Source organism: Aythya ferina (genome assembly GCF_964211825.1).
Source record: "Aythya ferina genome assembly, chromosome: Z".
Classification (NCBI taxonomy): domain Eukaryota; kingdom Metazoa; phylum Chordata; class Aves; order Anseriformes; family Anatidae; genus Aythya; species Aythya ferina.
Genome location: NC_140299.1, coordinates 23,211,077 through 23,231,899, shown reverse-complemented (window position 1 = coordinate 23,231,899; position 20,823 = coordinate 23,211,077). Strand labels below are relative to the sequence as shown.

The 20,823-nt window shown below is 39.6% G+C and overlaps 1 protein-coding gene across 6 annotated transcripts in view; it reads right to left on the bottom strand.

Annotated features, from left to right (window-relative positions):
- Window positions 1-20,823, bottom strand: part of MAST4 (microtubule associated serine/threonine kinase family member 4) — a 307,122-nt gene that overhangs the window by 146,932 nt on the left and 139,367 nt on the right. For all 6 annotated transcript variants that reach the window (XM_084505107.1, XM_084505110.1, XM_084505109.1 and 3 more), the window contains one exon: window positions 11,986-12,017. In XM_084505107.1, the coding sequence (XP_084361233.1) occupies window positions 11,986-12,017 (32 nt within the window). The remainder of the gene's footprint in view (window positions 1-11,985; window positions 12,018-20,823) is intronic.

Below are 20,823 nucleotides of genomic sequence, written 5' to 3'. Positions count from 1 at the left end.
CCGTACACCAGTTGCTTTAAATCCTGAAAGTCTGTCTGTGGACCACTGACACATCCCTCCCCAAGACCAAACCAACCTTCCACCTCCTACAACTCCTCCTGCAGCTGGCTCACCTGATCCTGCCCAGGCCTATACCATGCAGCCTTCAGAGGAAGAGGCATTGGAATTGTTAGCATCTCATGCTCTGCTCAAGATCCCTGCCAATAAGGACATGCTTGCTTTGTTGGTCACTCCTCTGAGATCCAATTGTTGTCCCTTGACTGCTATAAGGAAGCATTCATCTGGAATTTTGAGTGCCAGTCCTTCTCACACCCGGCAGCAGCCTCTTGATCCTGACACTGATACAGCTTTTACTCTTCTCATAGAACAGGTTAGTGTGCAGAACCCAGTCATCAGGGCCCTGCACTGGTATTTTAGGAGAGTAACGAATTGCTGGAAGCATAGCTTTAAAAAGAAAGTGGGAAAGGGAAACAATCATGAAGAGCCAAAAGGTTCAGCAAGGGGCTCATCATGGGGAGACTGGTATAAAAGGTAGGGCAGGTATCAATAAAACAAGGTTATAGAAGTTTACTGAAAGAGGAAGGTGAGAGAAAAGAAGGATTGTGGGCTTATAGACAACAGACACGAAGTCACAGATGACATCCAGCTCTTTACACACCAAAGGAATCATCCGAGGACATCACATAAACTCAGTGGTCCAAGAGCATTTGTGGAGTACATGAGCACTGTACACACATTATCTGGTCTCTCACTCCTCCATTAGTGGTAGAAGTACATCAGATTAATTCCTTGCAGAGAAGAGAACCTTCCCATTCAGCTCCACCCAAAAGAAATCTTGTGTTAACAGAACTGAACAGTATGAAAAAAATCATCAGGCTTTTGCATCAGTACACTACACCGAACTAAGAGGTTAATACCCAGAAGTATCTACACAACTACTTTTTCACGTGATCTTTCCAATATTTGATTCCAAGCTATACAGCAAGTATGATGAAGATCTTGACTTGGGTGTCTGGGGGAATCCAAAAAATGACAAGTTCCACCTGTTCCTCAGAAAATACTGAAGCATTCTGCATAAACAGGAGTTCCCCAAATGTTTTATAACAAGGTACATAGCATTGTGATAGTACAACAGAATGACAAAGAACTGGCAGATAATGGATATGAACACACAAATATCCTTTGTGATAAACAACAGTACTGGTTGAGAATGCTAGCAGTATTAAAAATGTTTGAATTCACATTTGACAGGAACAAGGAGGGGAAAAAAGACTTCACTCCTCTACAACACAATAGAGGTCAGGATCATGAAATCCAAGTAATCCACATCTCTAGGAGGTCACCCTACACTTTACATAATGGAAGTACAATAATACTGACAATTTCAAGGGGAAAATCTATACTGCCAGAATGTCTACCAGAAGATGCTGATCCTGCTGTTCAGTAACTGCCTCTTTTACCTGAGAATGGTTATTTAGAATAAGGTGATTTTATTGCTACCGGAAGAACAATATTGTGCGGAAAGCTGAATGCTTCTTTCCTAAAAATAAAACCAATCATCTATTTGTAGGTTACACCTCACTTTCAATCTCCACACACAGACAACAAACAATTTATATATATATATATACACACACACACATATATATATACACACATATATATACACAAAATTAGAATTCTTTAAGCAGAGCACAGGTTCATCAAACAATCATGTAATCTTTCCAGAGCCCTACCATGACCCCAATCCTACAGAGGCTAAATGTGTGCAAGCTAGAAATTGCATTGCCTCAGAAAGCTTTTTTCTGCAGATTAAGAGATTATTCAAATGTTTCTAGCATCAGTGCCAGAAAAATCAATTCATCAATACAGCACAAAGTAGACAGGATCACGCAATTCGTAGGGACATTACAAGTCTTTCATAACCAATAATTCTTTTGACAAACTTTGAATTTTCCTTAACTACCAAAATAATGCCACTGGGAAAAAACAAATGGTGAACAAGATGCTTTTTCAGTATGTCTGATATTCCTGAGATTTGCCATTTGAAATTCAAGCTGCACTGACTAGCAGTGATCACTCACATGATGTTCTTCCGACAGTTCTCACTGGGTAAATACTCTCAGATCATCAGAATAAAACAGGTGGTTACATGGGCATTTGTTCTTTCTGTGTATGCCATACAAATTTAAAGTTTTACTAGAACAAATACTGATGAGAAATAATTTTACTTATGATGCAACTTTTTTTTTTGCTCAAAGACCAAATGGGAGGACCCAATGGTAATTTAAAAATACTTGAAACAATTATTAGTCTGAAATAGTTATTCATGTGCCTACCACATTTGCTACTGAAGTCAGAATACAGTCATGTAACTATTGTGTTCACAAACTAAGCCACCCCTGAGACCCAGCCTGCTCTCAGAGGTTATTACTTCCTTGACTCAGCAGCTCATATTTCTACTATGAGATTTCCAACTTCCCTAGCATTTTCTTTCTGCACTTGCTACATGCCTTGCTGCTTCTTTGTACACAGAAACACTGTGAGCGTCACAAACTGCTGGTTCAACAGATAATGCAGGGTACAAGAGCAGAACCAGAAGAAGCAGAGCAGTTCAGTGAACAATACAGTAAACTGGAAAAGCTGCTCAGAGAAGAATATTGTCATGTGGGAAGAAAAAGAACAATAGGTTAGATAGTCTGTTCTGTCAGACCTCCATCCCATTGCTCTTTTTTGCCACATTTTGTCAGATTCAGTATTGACGTTTCAGTAATGAACTAAGTGTGCACTTGCAGCACAGAAAGCCAACCATATCCCGGGCTGCACCAAAAGCAGCATGACCAGCAGGGCAAGGGAGGTGATTCTCCCCCTCCGCTCTGCTTTTGTGAGACCCCACCTGGAGCCCTGCGTTCAGCTCTGGAGTCTCCAGCACAAGGATATGGAGCTGTTGGAGCAAGCCCAGAAAGAAGGCCACAAAGATGAGCAGAGTGGTGGACCAGCTCTACTGTGAGGACAGGCTGAGAGTTCTGGGGTTGTTCAGCCTGGAGAAGAGGAGGCTCCGGGGAGACCTTACAGCTGCCTGCCAGTGCCTAAAGGGGATCAGAAGGAAAGCTGGGGAGGGACTCTTGGTCAGGGAGTGGAGTGGGACAAGGAGTAATGCCGTTAAACTAAAAGAGGGCATATTTAGTTGCAAGGAAGAAATTCTTCACTCAGAGGGTGGTGAGGCCCTGGCTCAGGCTGCCCAGAGCAGCTGTGGATGCCCCATCCCTGGAGGTGCTCAAGGCCAGGCTGGATGGGGCTTTGGGCAACCTGGTCTGGTGGGAGGTGTCCCTGCCCAGGGGTTGGAACTGGGTGGCCTTTAAGGCCCTTTCAACCCAAACTATTCCATGGTTCTGTGAGATCTTTCCTACTACAATTTCTTTGTAGACATTCATTTGTTTTAGAACCTCAGTACCTATCATCACCAGCAATCCACTAGCCATGAGATCTGTTCCGCAAACACCCAGGTTGCACATCATCCACTATACCTATTTACGTGCACATGCATAGCTTTTTTTTTTTTTTAATTTCAAATAAACTATCCTATTGCAAAAGCATTCTTAGAATTAGATAAAGCATCGATGCAACCACGTATTTGACCTTTGCTCCCTCCAAGATTCCATGCAATTTTCCCATCCTGAAATTCTGTTTTTTTGTTGTTGTTGTTGTTGTTGTTGTTTGTTTGTTTGTTTACCCTGGAGGCTTATCTCCCCTTCCCCAACCCTCTTTTTCACTGTGGCTTAACCAATCACAAATTTGATGAATAAATACTTAAGCTTATTTTTCGTTCTTGACACTGTCCTGTCCTTGCCTAAATGTCTGAAACAACTCCAACAAGGCATAGCGTATGCAGTGCTGTGTGAAGAGTTGTGGTACATGGTGAAGAATGGGTCAGGTGATAATTTACATGATTCAAACACAACACTTGCAGAATGGTGGATAAATATTATGTTACACAATTAAGGTTTAAAATTTGAACGCCTCATTTTCTAGACATCAGTCCCTCAGGTAACTACAATTTCAACACATTTTATCAAGTTCTAAGCCTTGCAAACATTATCTATGTGGTTAAAAATATAGTGGACAATGATGTATGAACATATGGCCTACTGATGCAACAAAGAATAACTTAAAAATACCATTAAACACACTTTAAAAGTGTCATCACTTTTTTTTAATCTATTCACAAAGGTTGTGTGCATGCACACAGACACATGAGTATGTGTTTACCAGTAAAAAGGTTTCACAAAACTTCAGAATGTTCTCGAACAGCATACAGACCTTGCATTGGAAAGAGACAATCCCACACATCATAAAACATGAGTCAAAAGACAACATGCAAAGATTCATAGCAATATTGCTATGAATGAACCAGGAGTACAAATGTGTGCATGAAAAAGCCAAAAGAAATAGTTGAACAAGATCAAACACGAATGGTGTCTGCTGATAACCAAGGACAAAACTAATAGCAATAAAATGCCAAGGGCTGTTTTGTTTACATAAAAACCATGCCTGTGCTTTCCACAGCACAAAGGACTTGTCTGCAGAAGACCCTGCGCTGACAACAGGAAAATGGCAACAAGGCTCCAGCACGTTGCACATGCCATTACTCTTCCCGTTAGCCCAACACAATTATAAAATGAGGAAATGCAAACAATGGGCAGCAGAGTTGCGTAAAATTTATGGGGGATGAAGTAAGCAAGACCATGAGGGAAAAGAATCATACTACAGTAACTGTTGGCTCAAAGCACACAAAAAACATGTCCAAAAACCAGGTTTTCATCCTCAGTCACAAGAAACTGAAGACATGCCGTAAAGGACTCATCTGGTGATCCTTGTTCTCCATTTCATACCCAAGAGATCCTGGCCTGATGCAAGATTTTGTGATGTCTGTGAACTCGTTCAAAATTTTAATTGAAAACTCAGCATGGTAGCAATAAGTGGATAATTATCAATACATTGTTAATGCATTAAGTGGATTTAGAGTTCATTAACAGACTCCCCCGAAAAAAGTGCAAGTGGGGGACTTTCCTTTGTACCAATGAGATTCTTTTGTGAGTTTACAGAACTTTCATTTGCTTGATGCTATTCGACATTTTCATCAGTGACTTGGAAATGACATTTAAAAAGCCACTGCTAAAAGTTTCAACGGTCAAACACTGAAGAAATGGTAAATACTGAGGATGAAAACATCACATAAAGCAATCTGGATCTCTTGGTAATCTGTGCTCTTTTAAACAAAAATGCATTTTAATTGGTAAATGAATATGAAGATCTATGAAATATGAAGAATCTAGAAAGTTAAGAGTGTACACAGCATTTAGGAAGCCACCACCATGAAAAGCAACTTAGAGGCATTCAGAAGACAATATTTTCCCAGCGTGTTACCGTGACAAAAGGTGCTAATAGAAACAGCAACAGATCTACGAGAGGGAAATAAAATTCTTTACTTTTACTCACATGTGACCAAAACATATTAGGCTTGCTGGAAAAAGATCACTTGAGTGACTACTGAGTTTATCATTAAGATTAAAGTGTCGTTACTGAGCACCACCCAGTATACTGAGTATAATTTTCTACCTGGTGGCAGTATACAAGTTAACTGAGCACAAACATATAGAAAGAGTACTAGCAGCAGCTAACACTACCACATTATCTTTAAGAAACTAACGTGGGATACTGAGAGTATTGACTTCTGCAGAAGACATACATATTAGAATCGAGAATTGCCCATTACCTGGCAACAATAAGTAACATGCTCTAATTTCCAAATTTAAGGTAATAGTAATCACCGAACTACTTTAAGAGGAAAAGTAACAAGTTCTCTTTTTATGATTAACACCGATGTTTATTACAAAAGCACGAGATGAGTAACAGCAACATAATCATTTTAAAGTCCAAAGCAGCATTTCAGCTCACTTTAAATGCAGATGATGCTAAAGAAAATGAGTAGATGAAATGGAAGTGAAGATGAAATGGGTGGGAAGGTTCTAATTTCAGAGCTCCCAAAGCATAAGAACATCTTCTCAAGTCTACTCCACAGCTTCCAATCCCTCCAAAAAAAAAAGCCCTCTGCTTTTGACATTTGGCTTAATATCGTTATTTTCTGATATTAAAGTTATTGACTGTGATATCAAAAAAAAATAAATAATCAATTTTCTTTGCTACTATGCTTGCAAAAGTCTGAACATGGATGTAACTAAACGAATGCCAGAAAACAACATTTTGGATATAATTTAGATCAATAGATCTAAACTCTACAACTAACGCAGAGTCAATACAACCATTGGACACATTTGCAGTAGGACTCTATGAATACATGGACTCATAACTAAGCATAAGCTGCAGCACTTGTATAAACAGTGCCATTGAAGCTATCCGGAGACAAAAAGGGCTAGCTCCTGTCAGACGTGGCTCACAAGCCCTCTTGCTTACTCTACTGGTCCCTTCCACTTCCTGCCAAAGGTCAATATACCACTGAGAGAAGCAGCTAGGACTTCCCTGGGGGCAACACACTGCGTTGTTCAGACACGTTTCCTCAAGTGGCCATCAGATGGAGTCTTCTATCAGCATACAGTACTTTGCAGTAGGAACTCCTGCTTACAGAAGATACGGAAGTCACAGCTACAGAGGTAGACGCTCTAGAGAACAAATGGACCTAAATTTCTGTACCTTCAGCGTAACAACGCTGCTTATCAAAGCACTCACCTCTGGCCAACTTGCTTATTTCATCTCAATATATAAATATGAACAGCACCAGCAAACTATCTACAGGAGAGAGCTGCAATGCAGATTTCTGGTACTGCACCGTCCTGCAGCACAAAGAACTCATTACTCAGATTTAGGCACAACTGTGCTTTTCTCCTGTAATAATATTCATGGGATATTGCAAATTGTTTTAATTTAAGACACTCAGTATCTCCCAATGAGCACCAGATTGCAGAGGCTACATATTTTCAGAGAAAACAAACAAACATGAAACAAGTCCCAAAACATTCATAAACAGAGAAACAGTTTTTATTTTAATTAAAATACGAAATGTTACTATCTTTTACATCTCAGGACCACATTTGGACTAGTTTTTATAATTAACATGGAAAATATTTAATTTCTTCAAAATTTATTATTATTCTTTAATGATCTGCCTAAAATTGTCTAAATAACAATATCCAAGACTAATTACCCAAGATCTACAAATCCTTTAGTGAAGTTTTGGTCCTCAGCTACAATGAATCATACTTGAATTTCTGTACTTTGTAAATGAGGTACCTTGACACCAGCACTTTCAGCACAACAGTTCCCTTCTGCAAAAATACATCTGATGAAAAGCACTGAAAAACTGCAACCATAAACAAATGCACATGTCGTGAGACATACGCACACAACACAAAGGAAAAGGCCATCTCTCTTGCATGTTTCGAAGTGCATGGGTCTTCTGTCTTGACAGTTTTTTGACAATTGTGCCCTTCAAGCCACAAATAATCCTATGCACTTAGGGAGATAAAAACGCTAAGGCAGGTGCAGGATTGTACAGTCAATGTATTTAACTTCTGAGCTTTCCTTTGGGTGCTTTGGCATCCATTTCAAACACTTTTCATTATCACAGGTCCTGTATATGGACCTGTATATATGTATATATGTATATTACAGATTTTTTTAATATTTTTATTTTTAAGTGTGGTTGGCATTATCTTTATTATTCCACTTCATTCCACTCAATCACTGATTCCCCCTTTTTCCCTGAGGTTAACTGACAGTCCATATTTGTCATTAATAAGAACTGTCTTAAGTTATTAACCTTCCTGAAACTTGTTTGACTAAGCCCTTTAGCAAGCAGTAGTTTTAACTACTGTTTTTCTTGAATTCTTAGCTAGTCACACTTTTTTTTTTTGCTGTTATCCAAGGATATCAGCTGCTTCACTGTAATGCATAAATGAGTTTCATGAACATTCTGTGACCAACTTTGACATTTTCACAGGTGCAAGTAGATTATATAATTGCTGCAACTGAATGAGAGTCCACATTTTATAATTACTGAATTTATTTTCAGAAGTTTCAAGAGAAGGACATATGCAGCCAAAAAATAAATTAAAATTACCTGGCTTTGAATTAAACTGAAATATCTCTGACAGCTTAAACAAAAGAAAAAGAAACAAGAACCAGTTTAGTCTGGAAAAGCCATGTATTTTACTGCTATGGCAGGTGAACCACTGAAGCTCAAAAGAAACAATGAACCTCCTCTACCTACCCACTTACTTCTATTTAAATATGACTTTTTTGAAGCTTGTTGTTAATTCTTCTTTAGGAGAAGGGCATTTTAAACCAGAACAGACCTACTTAAAATGAAGGGTAACTATTGTGCCGCAACCTTTGAGCTCCTGCCCTGTCCCTCTGCAGCTTTAATTCTGCTGTTCACTTTGGTCCAAGAAAAGAAACAAAAGAGGGCATGCTGACATCTTAATTTCAGTGATTGAGACTCTCCTGTTTAACATAGGTTAAACACAAGAAATCTTCTCTGGCTCCATACTCTTGCTATCTACTCTTTGAATGTATAAACAATATGATTTATAGATGCAAACACTCATTCTGTGGTTCACCGTAGGACCTGCGTGCTTCATACACTGATGTTAGCAACACTAAAACTTCTATTTCTGGGTCTGGCTTAACATTATGGACAAATATTTTCCTTCATATTTGGAAATATTTGGTGAAAACAAAAAATAAAAGACATCATAGCAGCATATAAACAGTCCATCCCTGTAGCAGCAGTATGCAGAAATACATATTAAGTAATTTTCTGATAGAGTTGCAAAGTGAGATAGTAACAACCACATAGGTTTACTGATAGAGACAGCCCTAGAGAAAGTTCCCTGACACTCACTGTGCCTCCATGCCACCATACCCTGCTGTCAGAAAGGCATTTGTGCAGCTGCACAAACACTCCAAAGAACTTCCATGAAGCTAATTGCAACCTGGATCAGTTCTGCTTGTGTAAACACAAGCACTTGCACCAGCACAGCCAGGGCGTGATCTGACAGAATATCGCTTCTTTCTGAAGCAACAACAATTAGCATCATTGGCATAAACTGAGACAAAGTGAACGTCAACCTTTTCAAGATCCTTTGTCTCCAAGTCTTTCTTTGGAAGTTGCAGTATATGTAAAATCAGAATTGTGTTTAGTTGTACAAGTCCCATGAATTTCAACTTATTTCATGACCTCCAAAATGAAGCCACACAGCTGCAGTTTAAAATTGAATTGCCCCACAGCAAGATAATTGAAATAGTGACAATGTGAGGGAGAATCAGAGATGTTAAACCCTTTCTCCCTCTCCAAGCTTTCTGCGCTTTCTGTCCTCGGTCCTCTCCAAGAGTTCACCTAAGTCACTGCATTCCACATCTCCTCCTCCAGCCTCTCTAGATTCTTCCTTGACTTCTGGCACCACTACTCCCTTAGACTGTAGTCTTCTATTTCAAAATCAGACAATAGTTTCATACTACTCTGCCCTTATATCAGCTAAATCTTGTGTATCAAATAACACGGAAGCTGCTGGGTTCTCACAGAAGTCCCTATATTGGGCTGTACAATGGTTACATAGATAAACAGGTCAATGAAAACGGAGCGCACTCCATTTTCATTGGGTTTGTAGATCAACAGTTGGGTTTGTAGATCAACAAACACAGAGTTAGCTCAACAGGTCAGCTGCAAGGTGGAGTAGCTTCACACATGGCAAGAACATATGTGCCCAGAAGCACAACCAGGATACCCTGGCAGATGAAGAGCAGGTGAGGCTCAATAAGTGGAAAGGCACTGCCAACTGGCAGCAGATAGCAAACACATCATGTTGGCATGAATGCCACAGCTAACCAACCCAGAGCTAATTGCTACTGCACAAATAGACTCCTCTGCTTACTGTTTTACTGGCAGAATGTTAGCATTGCCCTTTTTCACTGCATATCTGATCATGTTAATAAAGGAAACCTGAGTACCATTTCTGGCATCAAGTTGTGTACATAGCTGAAGAAGCCAGAGAGCACTGGTTGGTTCAGCAGAATATGTAGGGAAAGGCTGGTGCTCTGTATCAGTCATATAACATGTATTTACAACCTATGCTTCCTCACAAATACCTCCCCTTCCATATTGACACATTATACCATGCTTGCTCCCTAGACCTGGAAACAGCTGTCCCCTTTATATTTGCCACAGGAAAAGACATTTTAAAATTATCTGCATACATATGAAAAACAACTCTGCGTGATCTAGATAGTAGCCAGCCTAAATAAAGTATAAAATTAATACAACATATCTAAAGGAAAAAGTATTTTGTAACTAGTTCTTTTACATATACACTTGGTGAACCATAAGCAAGACACCTTTCCCCACGCATCTTCCACGCAGTAACAAAGGTATTTTAAAATACCATCTGCAGAATTCTAACCACCTTAATAGCCAGATACAGTTATGCTGATAAGCAGCTATTCCTTTATGACATTTTATTAAGATCTCAGCACCATTACAGAATCTGCACCTACATCTCAATGATCTGCTATAAAAAATATGTCTATGAATGCAATTGAGGTGATTGCTTTGCAGACATTTTTTAAACCTGAAGAAAAGCATTTAACAATATTCAACGTCGAACATAGCAAGAGTAAGCAAGATCAGGGCTATAGTTTAAAAAAAGAAAGAGCCTGTAAAGCCACTTTCTGCTCTGGCTGATATCAACATGAGTTTACCATTAACTTCAATATGGGCAGTCTTTTGCTCAGACAACAGTTTGGGGTTAATTATGAAGCTTCCAAAAGGCAACAGAGATTGTTTTCTTAAGCAGTTTTTATCTGTGCCACTGCAATACCAAATACTTGACATAGAATTAGTTTTCATAATTTAGCAGTATTTCTTAAATAATGGCTTTGCTTACTATTTGGTGTAAGATTTTTCTTCTGTCAGAACCCAAAACAAGGAAGTCTTGTGCCAGACAGCAGATGTCTTACAACCTGTACCTTCCCAGCAACAACAGTTTCAGTTATTCACATACCTAACTAAACCAGCAACAAAACCTACATAGCGCTACCAAGCTGAAAACAAATATATAAAAATAAAACCATAGCCAGCCTTTGTACAAGGGCTCTGGGTTTTATTTGTAACATGTTGTCACATTAACACAAGCTTACTTGAGTACAGTGGTAACCCTATATTCCTAAATCATTTTTGAGAAGTAGTAACCAAACATTGTTTCATATTTTCATAGATAATTATCTCAATGTCTTCTTAATGAATTACTACTACACAAGGAATAAACAAATATGAATAAATACACAATATATATTAAGAACAAACAAAACAAAAAAGCTCGAAAACGCCAAGGAAAGAAGCCAAGGTACAAGAGCCCATACAAAGAACAACGAAACCATGGTATCCAATTTCATATTGCTCTAATTCAGTAGCAACGTATACAAGAACATACAATTTTCACCTCCACTAATCAAAATGATAGCTCAACAACCCTATACATTTAATAGCACTCATCTATTATTTTGTTCCAACCACTTTATCCACAAGTCTGATCACAGAATTTCATACAGAAATAGTTCTACTTGTATGTCAAGTTTCATTTACATCATTCACAAAGAAACCAGATTTCCTCCTTGATTTTAAGTTGAGAAATCTTCAATACAAAAGAAAAGCTTCAACATAAGAACTTTAAGGCAATTTAGAAATATCTTACAATAGGTCCTCTAGGAAAGGCAGATCTGCATAAAAAAGGTTACTGCACAACCATAGGTCTTCATTCACCATCTAAATTTCTCTATACGCATCTTAAGGCAAACCAACTGTCATATTTAACCTTTGTTTTAGCTCCCCTGAAAAGAAGAATAGCCTACTCAAGAACTCTCAAAACTACATACTGTACTGTGAGCACAAGAGAAGAAACTTCAGATACTTACAAACTTCCTCGTCTTGGAAGGCTCAACTCCTTCTGCAAAAGAAAAGAATTTACATTAAGAATAAAGTCTCCTTTAATTGGATGTGACCTTTTTTGGACAAGTACTCTATTCCGCTCATCCTGCCAGCAGCAGATAAACAGATGTATACATGTATTTTGACTGTAATAAAAAATACATATTTTATATGCACCATCTTTCACTTGTAGCCTTCTATTCTTATTTGAAGTATTAACATTAGCAATCGGAAAAGTCTAGGTCTTTTTATAGCAACAGTTAGCCTATTTTGAATGGTAAGATTTTGCTGTAACATTGCTTTATTCAGAGCCATGATACATTGGTGACAGTATTAAAACTCCCAAAAGTCAGTGACAATGAAATGCTAAACTCTTTCCAGTATCCATTGTTTGCAAAAGATGTTAGCAACATGATCAAGACCTAAATAAGTGACCACTAACACCAACAATTCTCCACCGTGTGGTTTTGTGTCATTTTTTATTTATTTTACTAAAAAATGATTAAATCCGCAACAGTTTGATCTTCTATGAATCATTAAAATTCACTGCAATCTTCTACAAAGTACTAGCATAACAACAAAACCACTGTTGGATAGATGTTTCTAAAACTTGCTGAGAACAGTTAAACTACTGTTTATGGGACTGATGGAACAGTCTGCTAACTAAATCAGAACTGCAGATAAACATTTTACTAGCATTTTTTGTGAAAAAAAATCCATGAAGTTTTGCCTACCAGAAGTAAGCATGATATGAGTTTACCACAGGTAGATTTCCACAGAATCACAGAATTTCTAGGTTGGAAGAAACCTCAAGGTCATCGAGTCCAACCTCTGACCTAACGCTAGCAGTCCCCAATAAACCATATCCCTAAGCTCTACATCTAAACGTCTTTTGAAGACTTCCAGGGATGGTGACTCCACCACTTCCCTGGGCAGCCTGTTCCAATGCCTCACAACCCTTTCAGTAAAGAAGTTCTTCCTAACATCTAACCTAAAACTCCCCTGGCGCAACTTAAGCCCATTCCCCCTCGTCCTGTCACCAGGCACGTGGGAGAACAGACCAACCCCCACCTCGCTACAGCCTCCCTTGAGGTACCTATAGAGAGCGATAAGGTCACCCCTGAGCCTCCTCTTCTCCAGGCTGAACAAGCCCAGCTCCCTCAGCCGCTCCTCGTAGGACTTGTTCTCCAGGCCCCTCACCAGCTTTGTCGCCCTTCTCTGCACCCGCTCAAGCACCTCGACGTCCTTCTTGTAGCGAGGGGCCCAAAACTGAACACAGTACTCGAGGTGCGGCCTCACCAGAGCCGAGTACAGGGGAACGATCACCTCCCTAGCCCTGCTGGTCACGCTGTTCCTAATACAAGCCAGGATGCCGTTGGCCTTCTTGGCCACCTGAGCACACTGCTGGCTCATATTCAGCCGACTGTCCACCATCACTCCCAGGTCCTTCTCTGCCTGGCAGCTCTCCAACCATTCCTCTCCCAGCCTGTAGCTCTGCTTGGGGTTATTGCGCCCCAGGTGCAGGACCCGGCACTTGGCCTTGTTGAACTTCATGCAGTTGACCTCAGCCCATTGGTGCAGCCTATCCAGATCCTCCTGCAGAGCCTTCCTATCCTTGAGCAGATCAACACAGGCACCTAACTTGGTGTCATGTCATTTGTCTCATATTGTATAAGTACAAATAAATAATAGAATAGTTGAATCTAGAAGGGACATAGAGATCCTCCAGTCCAAAACCCTGCTCCAAGAAGGGCCAATTAGAGCTGGTTGCTCAGGACAGTGTCCTGTTGTGTTTTGAAAGACTACAAAGACAGTCTCCAAAGCAATCTGGGCAACTTCTTATAGTGTCTAACCACCCTCATTTTTTCCCCCATTCCTCACCTGAACTTGCACACTAAATGCTACATGAATGAAGTCATCTTTGCAATCCTGTTCAGCAAGGAGCGCAGCCTTTGCAGACAAAGGTAGAGCTTGTCTGACCTACAGGACATGCACATACATTTAAAGTTGAAGACCATCTCAAAAGACAAGGTTACATAAGAAGATAATTTGAGTTATGTGAATGGATGTCTTCAGTCACTCATTTGCATTATTTTATGTTTATTTTCAATATCCTAACAAAAGACTGTTTTAAAGCACATGCTCCATTTCTATTCTAAAAGTTGTTAAAGAAAATGATCTCAAAATTATCTTTAAAAAGTGTGTGTGTGTATATGTACATGTGTGCATGCTGTATATGCATGCACGCATATATTCATTTCACTTAGTATATAAAATGAATATATATAGGCATTGACCAGAAAATGTACATGAAATACAATTGAAGGGATAAAAATAGTTCAGTCAGGCACCTTAGAAAAGGCTGTAAGGGAATGAATAATTACGTATTCTTTGGAGACTTAAATGGTGTGTAGTAAATAAGGCAGGGGCTGCTAACTGAATGATAAGGATTAAAATATCAAGTAGCTGCTCAATTCCTGAGCACCGCCCATCCTGTTAACTGAATGAGGCAGGAAAAAATAGTGTGAAACAATGTAATTAGAGATCATAACGCACAGGCATAAGAGAGCAGAATTAGGGGCCTTGGTAACAAATTCTGGCACTTCCTAGGAAGTTCCAGCAACTGTTCAGAATTTGCAATTTAAAACAACATCTTTTAGCATAACATGTGCTTATATACAAAAGAACAGTTACACCTGCATACAATATTGCATTATGAAGCTGTGTAATTCCCCTAAATTGAAAATGTCACATTCATCACGAACAAAATGTAACTGCAATTCAGAACCCACGTACTTCCCCTTGTATGGGTTTTTTTCTTTAATATTTACAATGCCATTGTGTTCCATTTCTAACATAAAACTTTACTTGTAAATTCTCGGCATTGTCACTCAGTAACGGACAATGACCATGGAAAAACTGCCAAAATGTAGTGATAGAGAATTGTACTTGGTTTTGCAGCTAATTTAAAAGAGTTGCAACATTTGTTGCAATTTTATTTTGTTTCTTATGATTTAGGGCTCCTTTTTTTTTTTTTTTTTTTTTTTCCCTCTGTGTTGTGTTTTTTTAGGCTTTTTTTTTTTTTAAAGAAAAATTATAGGGGTTTGGTTACAGTTTATCATTATAACAGCACTTGACAGACAATGCCTTCTGTGGACACTTAAAGTCACATTAATCTCTCAGCCAATTCTCATGCATGCCATCCTCCAGGATTACTCTTGATCACTGAATACAGCTTCCGTAATTTACTGTAACTACCCTTAAGTAAAACTGTTAAGAAGTGCCAAGATCTCTTAGTACTAAGTAAAAAAAAGTGAAACAAAATCTCGGGTGTGTAATTCATGCAGGAAGATTACAAAACAATGCAAGCAAAGATTTTGTATGCATGGATTTTAAAATACCCTGATAGTATACATATAAATAAAATATATAAAATACCCTGACAGTGTGTGTGTTTGTGTGTATATTTATATAAATATTAAAAGCAATACCATCTTTCCTCAATATCTATAGCCTCATTTTCCTATACATCATAGTGCTGATGTTAAAATGCCAGGTCACTTCCTCCTCCCACGAGTAACTCCAAGAAAAAAAATCACAGTAGACTTAAGCCTGCTTTTCTGTCTCAGATCAGATTTAATTTTTTCAGCTCCTACATGATTGTGTGTCATTTAGAATTCACCTGTCTTAACTTTTCGAAGCTGTGGAAAAGTCTTTATCAGTAGCGTTGTACAGACTTTCTTAATCCGAAACAGACTCACCAGCATTATGCTTTCACTCTGATAGTACAGCAGAACTCCACAAGAGTCTATTCAGAGTACGTGGGAAAAATTTAAACATACTCTAAAAAGGGCCAGTCTATAAATTATAGATTAATTTTATAGAATATATACTATTATATAGGTAAGATAATAATGAATATAGAACAAATATAATTATATAGGTGAGATGATAATGGATAACCACTTATTACTAAATACCTAAAAACCACCAGTATCTTTTATAAGGTAAATAGGCAATTTTTACTCAGTTTCTCCCAGCTGCTTTACTCAACAACCACTGAAAACAAGGAAGCACTAAATGATACCAAAAATCACTCAGCTCTTCATCCTTGCAACTCCAATGCTCATATCTCATTTACACTAGAAATGACCCGTAGATCCCTGAAGTTCTCTAGCATTACGCTACTTCCTTTCTGAGGGGCTCAGTAAGCCATAAGTAGAAGAACAGTTGTGGTAGTCCCACTGCACAGCATCCAACACAGGCCTACAGACTGCTGTAGGGAAAAACATACTGGTGTCAAGATCTTCAGGTCACATACTTATCAGACAAGATACTGGAGTTCTAAAAAACTAAAATAAAAAATCCTTCAGTACCACTCTGTATGGTTCTCAGGGACCATTTCTGTCCCAGAGGATGACACCATGCTCTTTTGCCCTTGCCCTGCATAGAATCCTCCCCTGGGAAGTTCCAGTTTTGCTGTTTTTACGGCTGTTTCATTCCACACCAGTCACACAAAGCAGACTTAATGGACCACACACTCTTGCCCTTGAGGCCCTTTATGTCAAAAAACGTGGTCTGAAAACATAATAAGCCTTGTCTCAGGTTTAAGAGATCTGTGCAAGTCTGTGCCAAATTGCTGCGATGATGCAGTAAGACTCCTGTACCAAATTTAATTGCAGCTATCATTAGCCAGTTCAAATTCCACACTGTGCATTCTACCATCAATAACATAGTTTCACAACCAACAGATGCTTTTTGATCATTTCAGTAATTACGATTCTTACTCCGGTTCTACACATCTATTAGACATTTCCGTCTAGTCAAGTTCAGTCAAGGTACTAGAGTGCAGATAATCAGCCTTATTAAAAGACCAAAGACTGAATAAAGGACATTACGCTTTTTTTCTGGGTCAAAGTCTTCAGCCCACTAACTAGACAAATTGTTCAAATAACAGAATTAAATAAAAAGGGTTTTTTTTAAAGACATGATAGTTGTCTTAAAAAAAAAAAAAAAAAAAAGAACAACCCTAACTTCGTCTAGTTTCTTGTAAATATTGACAACAAATTACAGAAAACTCAAATATTGAATACATCCTCCCTTACATGGGAAGAAGTAAAGATGCCATTAACTTATTGCTGGGTTCATTTTTAAGAAAATCAATGAAGAGCTGACACATTCATAAGCTGCTTCATAAAGATGTAGCTAGTGTTGTCAATACAGGTACAATCCAGTTTGCTTCATCTTCAAACAACAACTGCAAGGTTCTCAAATATTCACAAGTCTTAGATAAGAGAGTTTTCAGCTGTCAGTGAAGTAGGCTGAAAAAAGAAACTTTTTTTTTCAGGAAAAAATTTAGTAGTGCATTCTTCAGAAGGAAAAATCAAATATGGAAAATAATGGAGGTTTTTTTTACCCTGTTAGTCTACTCATCCATCATTGGTCATAACCATCTGAAGGCTTTCTGGTAATGTGTATTATTTAATACACTGAATTAATAACAGGTTAACACTAACATTAACACGGCATTTATAATAGTAGAAAGGAATAAAAAAAAAAAAAAAAAAAAAAGCCATGGCATACAATTCACCTTCTTATCAAAACTACTGACAAGAGGGATGTTGTGAGGGAAGAATGTAAAGGCTTTTCTTAAGTAAGCAATTATTATCTTTTTGCTGAAGACAAGTTGGGAGATGGCTGCAGATCTTTCATTGGTATGTGAGAATAAGGGGAAAAAAGGCAGGGCGAGAATTTTAAGTATAGGAGTGTTTTGATATGTCAGGGAAAGGGCTTGCACCGTGCCTTTTACAAGCTCATCTTGACTCATTTATAAGATTAATATATCAAGTCATTGTATTAATCCAGTCTAAATATCTTCTAAGCAAGGCAAGGGGAGGTTATGCTTTTTAGTTGATTGCTTCCAGCTTTACCAACACTCTGTTCTTCAGATTCACGTAACACATTGTGGGAATAGAAATGTTGTTTTTGCAGAGTTACATTGTTTAGAAGGAGGGAATGTGGTACTGAGATATGCTTACAGTGATAAGAAAGTTTAGCAGGCGACCTTGTAAAATGCAGACAACCAGACTCCTTAGGACAATTAGGTGAAAATCACGGTGTCAAGTCAAGTCAGATAAGTGAAGAAACATTACCACTTCAAGCAGTAAAAATGTCAAAAGAAATTTGAAATTTAACAGGCCGGCGACTGAAGGCCATGCATTGTTTGTGAAGCATCAGATAGATTGTGAATCTGGATTACCCACTCAGTGGGGAAACAGGGGAGGGTCCTGCCATCAAAAGGTATATAAACTGTGTTTTGGAACTAGTAGATGCGCTCTCTCCTGCTTGTGGGGCGCCCGCCATTGCAATCGCGAATAAATTACTACTTCACTGAGATCCTCGCCTGAGCCTAAGTTATTGGCTACGGAGTGTTTCTCACAATTTGGGGGCTCGTCCGGGATCCAGTCACCTACTGGGGAGCCCCACCGCCGCAGCAGCAGGAAGGCATGCCCCGCTGATTTCAGCGGTCCTGTGCATCGACGGTGGCGGTTCTGCGGAAAGCTGACAGAGGGCCCGAGACTGGTTAAAGAGGCAGGATCCGTGAAGTAGTGGGGAAAGGAAGAAGGTAGGCACTCCGGGTTTTTAAGAATCGATCCGGTAACTCTGTGCACAGACCAAGGTAAGAAATATTAAGTATTGCCTTGGGGGTCGGGTGATCTGGTGTATGGTAAGCCCTTGCACGGGGAAGTGCTGGCACTACACCAGGGGAATCTGGTGTACGGTAATCCTTGCACGGGGAAGTGCTTGGAAGTACACCAGGGAATCTGGTAAACTCAGGTGTGCGGTAACGCTGGCACGGGGAAGTGCTTGGCGGTACACCCCCATCTTTCAGTACGTTGGTGTGTGGTACACTGCAGAAGGAAAAATTCTGTAGCACATACTGGCGAGGGTTAGGAAAGATGGGAAGTACGAGTTCCAGGGAATCTGGTAAACTCATAGGTGTGCGGTAACGCTGGCACGGGGAAGTGCTTGGCGGTACACCCCCATTTTTCAGTACGTTGGTGTGTGGTACACTGCAGAAGGGAAATTTCTGTAGCACATACTGGCGAGGGTTAGGAAAAATGGGAAAATATGAGTTCCAGGGGACAGGGAGATATCCCTGGGGGAGTGCCTACTAATAGTTCTTCCTGAAAAATGATAAGAAATTGGAAACATAATCCCAAAATCAGAGGGATTGTAAAAGAAAAGTAATTAAAAAAAAAAAAAAAAAAAAAAAAAAGGTTAAATATTGTGTATCAGTCTGAACAAAAGAACCAATTAAGGAAACAGCAGTATTTTGGCCAAAATACGGGTCTGATGAAAATTCAGGCTTTAAATTTATGTGTAAACAATAAGATTCCTTTTTCAGAGAAGGAGCCAAGTTATGCTCCCTATAATCTTAATATTGAACTGGTGGCAGCAGCAGTCACTCCAGGAAGGGAGACAGGGACTGGAATTAACACTGTCCCTAAAGAAGGATCGTACTCTAGGCTCTGGCAAGAATTAGAACAAGGTAGAAGATATGTTGAGAATTTTGCCTTCCCTGATACTAACAGTACTAACGCTAACTGTGTATCCTCTTAGGTGAACTACCCCCTCCTCCTTACCAGCAGAGAGGTTAGGACTTTTTAAGAAGGAGAGGAAGTCTTTATTCAAGGACCCCAACAGCCTAGCTGAACAATTAGACCAGTTCCTACGACCTGATTTATACTCTTGGGGGAGGGAATTATGTCTATAAGTATGTTGTTTACAGGGAAAGAAATGGGAATGATCAGGAGGAGAGCTGCTATACAAGAATGGGAAAGAGCTCATCCTCCAGGACCAGGGGTAATACCGGCAGGGCAGAAATACCCACTTGCCAATCCTGGCTGGAATAATAATAGTGTGCAACACAGAAATCATATGAGAGACTTGGGGTCAGAATGAGAAAGTACTTGGGGATGAGACCTGATGACCCAGTATCCCAAGGGCTCTTGAAAGTTCATTGTGTGATTAAAGCCTGGAAAAATATGCAGAAAATGCTTCAGAAGGTGGGGGGATGTAGTGAACAGTCACTGGGGGACCCTCCTGCGGGAGGCCCTGGAGGTGTGTGTCCGGAGGGGAGATGAGAAGGAAAAGCAGAGAGCGAAACTAATGGTATTGACAGTGCAGCGGGTAGTGAGGCAGAGGGTTGGAGAAAGATGAAGAAAATCTTCAGGGGGAGTCAGGGCCAGGATGGAAAGGAGAGGAAGAGAGATGAAGGAATGGCAGGCAAAGAAGGCTGCCTGTGTTGTGGCCCGAGTCCTAGCAGAGACAGGCTTTGATAAGATGTTTTAAGCGTGGCCAGGCTGGCCACTTCGAATGGGAATATCTGTAGTGGAAGAAGGAGGAAAGAAGGAAAATGGGATGAAATATGCTATATTGAGATGTTGTTTCAGTATCTTGGAGGGAAAAGGTATGGAATTAAGTTGGACCCTGACTGAGCCTTTGGTGCTGGTATTAGAAAAGTACAGTCTGGAGAAAGATAAAGGAAGTGTTAAAAGAGTTGCTGAAGGTGTTAAAGGTGTGGCATGTAATATTTAACAGAGCTGTTTGAAGTTGAATGAGCAGGGAAAGAGGATGTAGGCATTATCTAAGTAACAGTCTAGAAGTTATGGTATATTTGCATATTTGCTGTGGTGTTTGTTCAGTTTCCCAAGCATCGGGGAAGGGGGAACAGCCTGCTCCACCAGGGGCCTCTCCAGCGGCCGCAGGGGGGGCTTCGGCTCCAGCGCCTGGAGCGCCTCCTCCCCCTACTTCTGCACTGA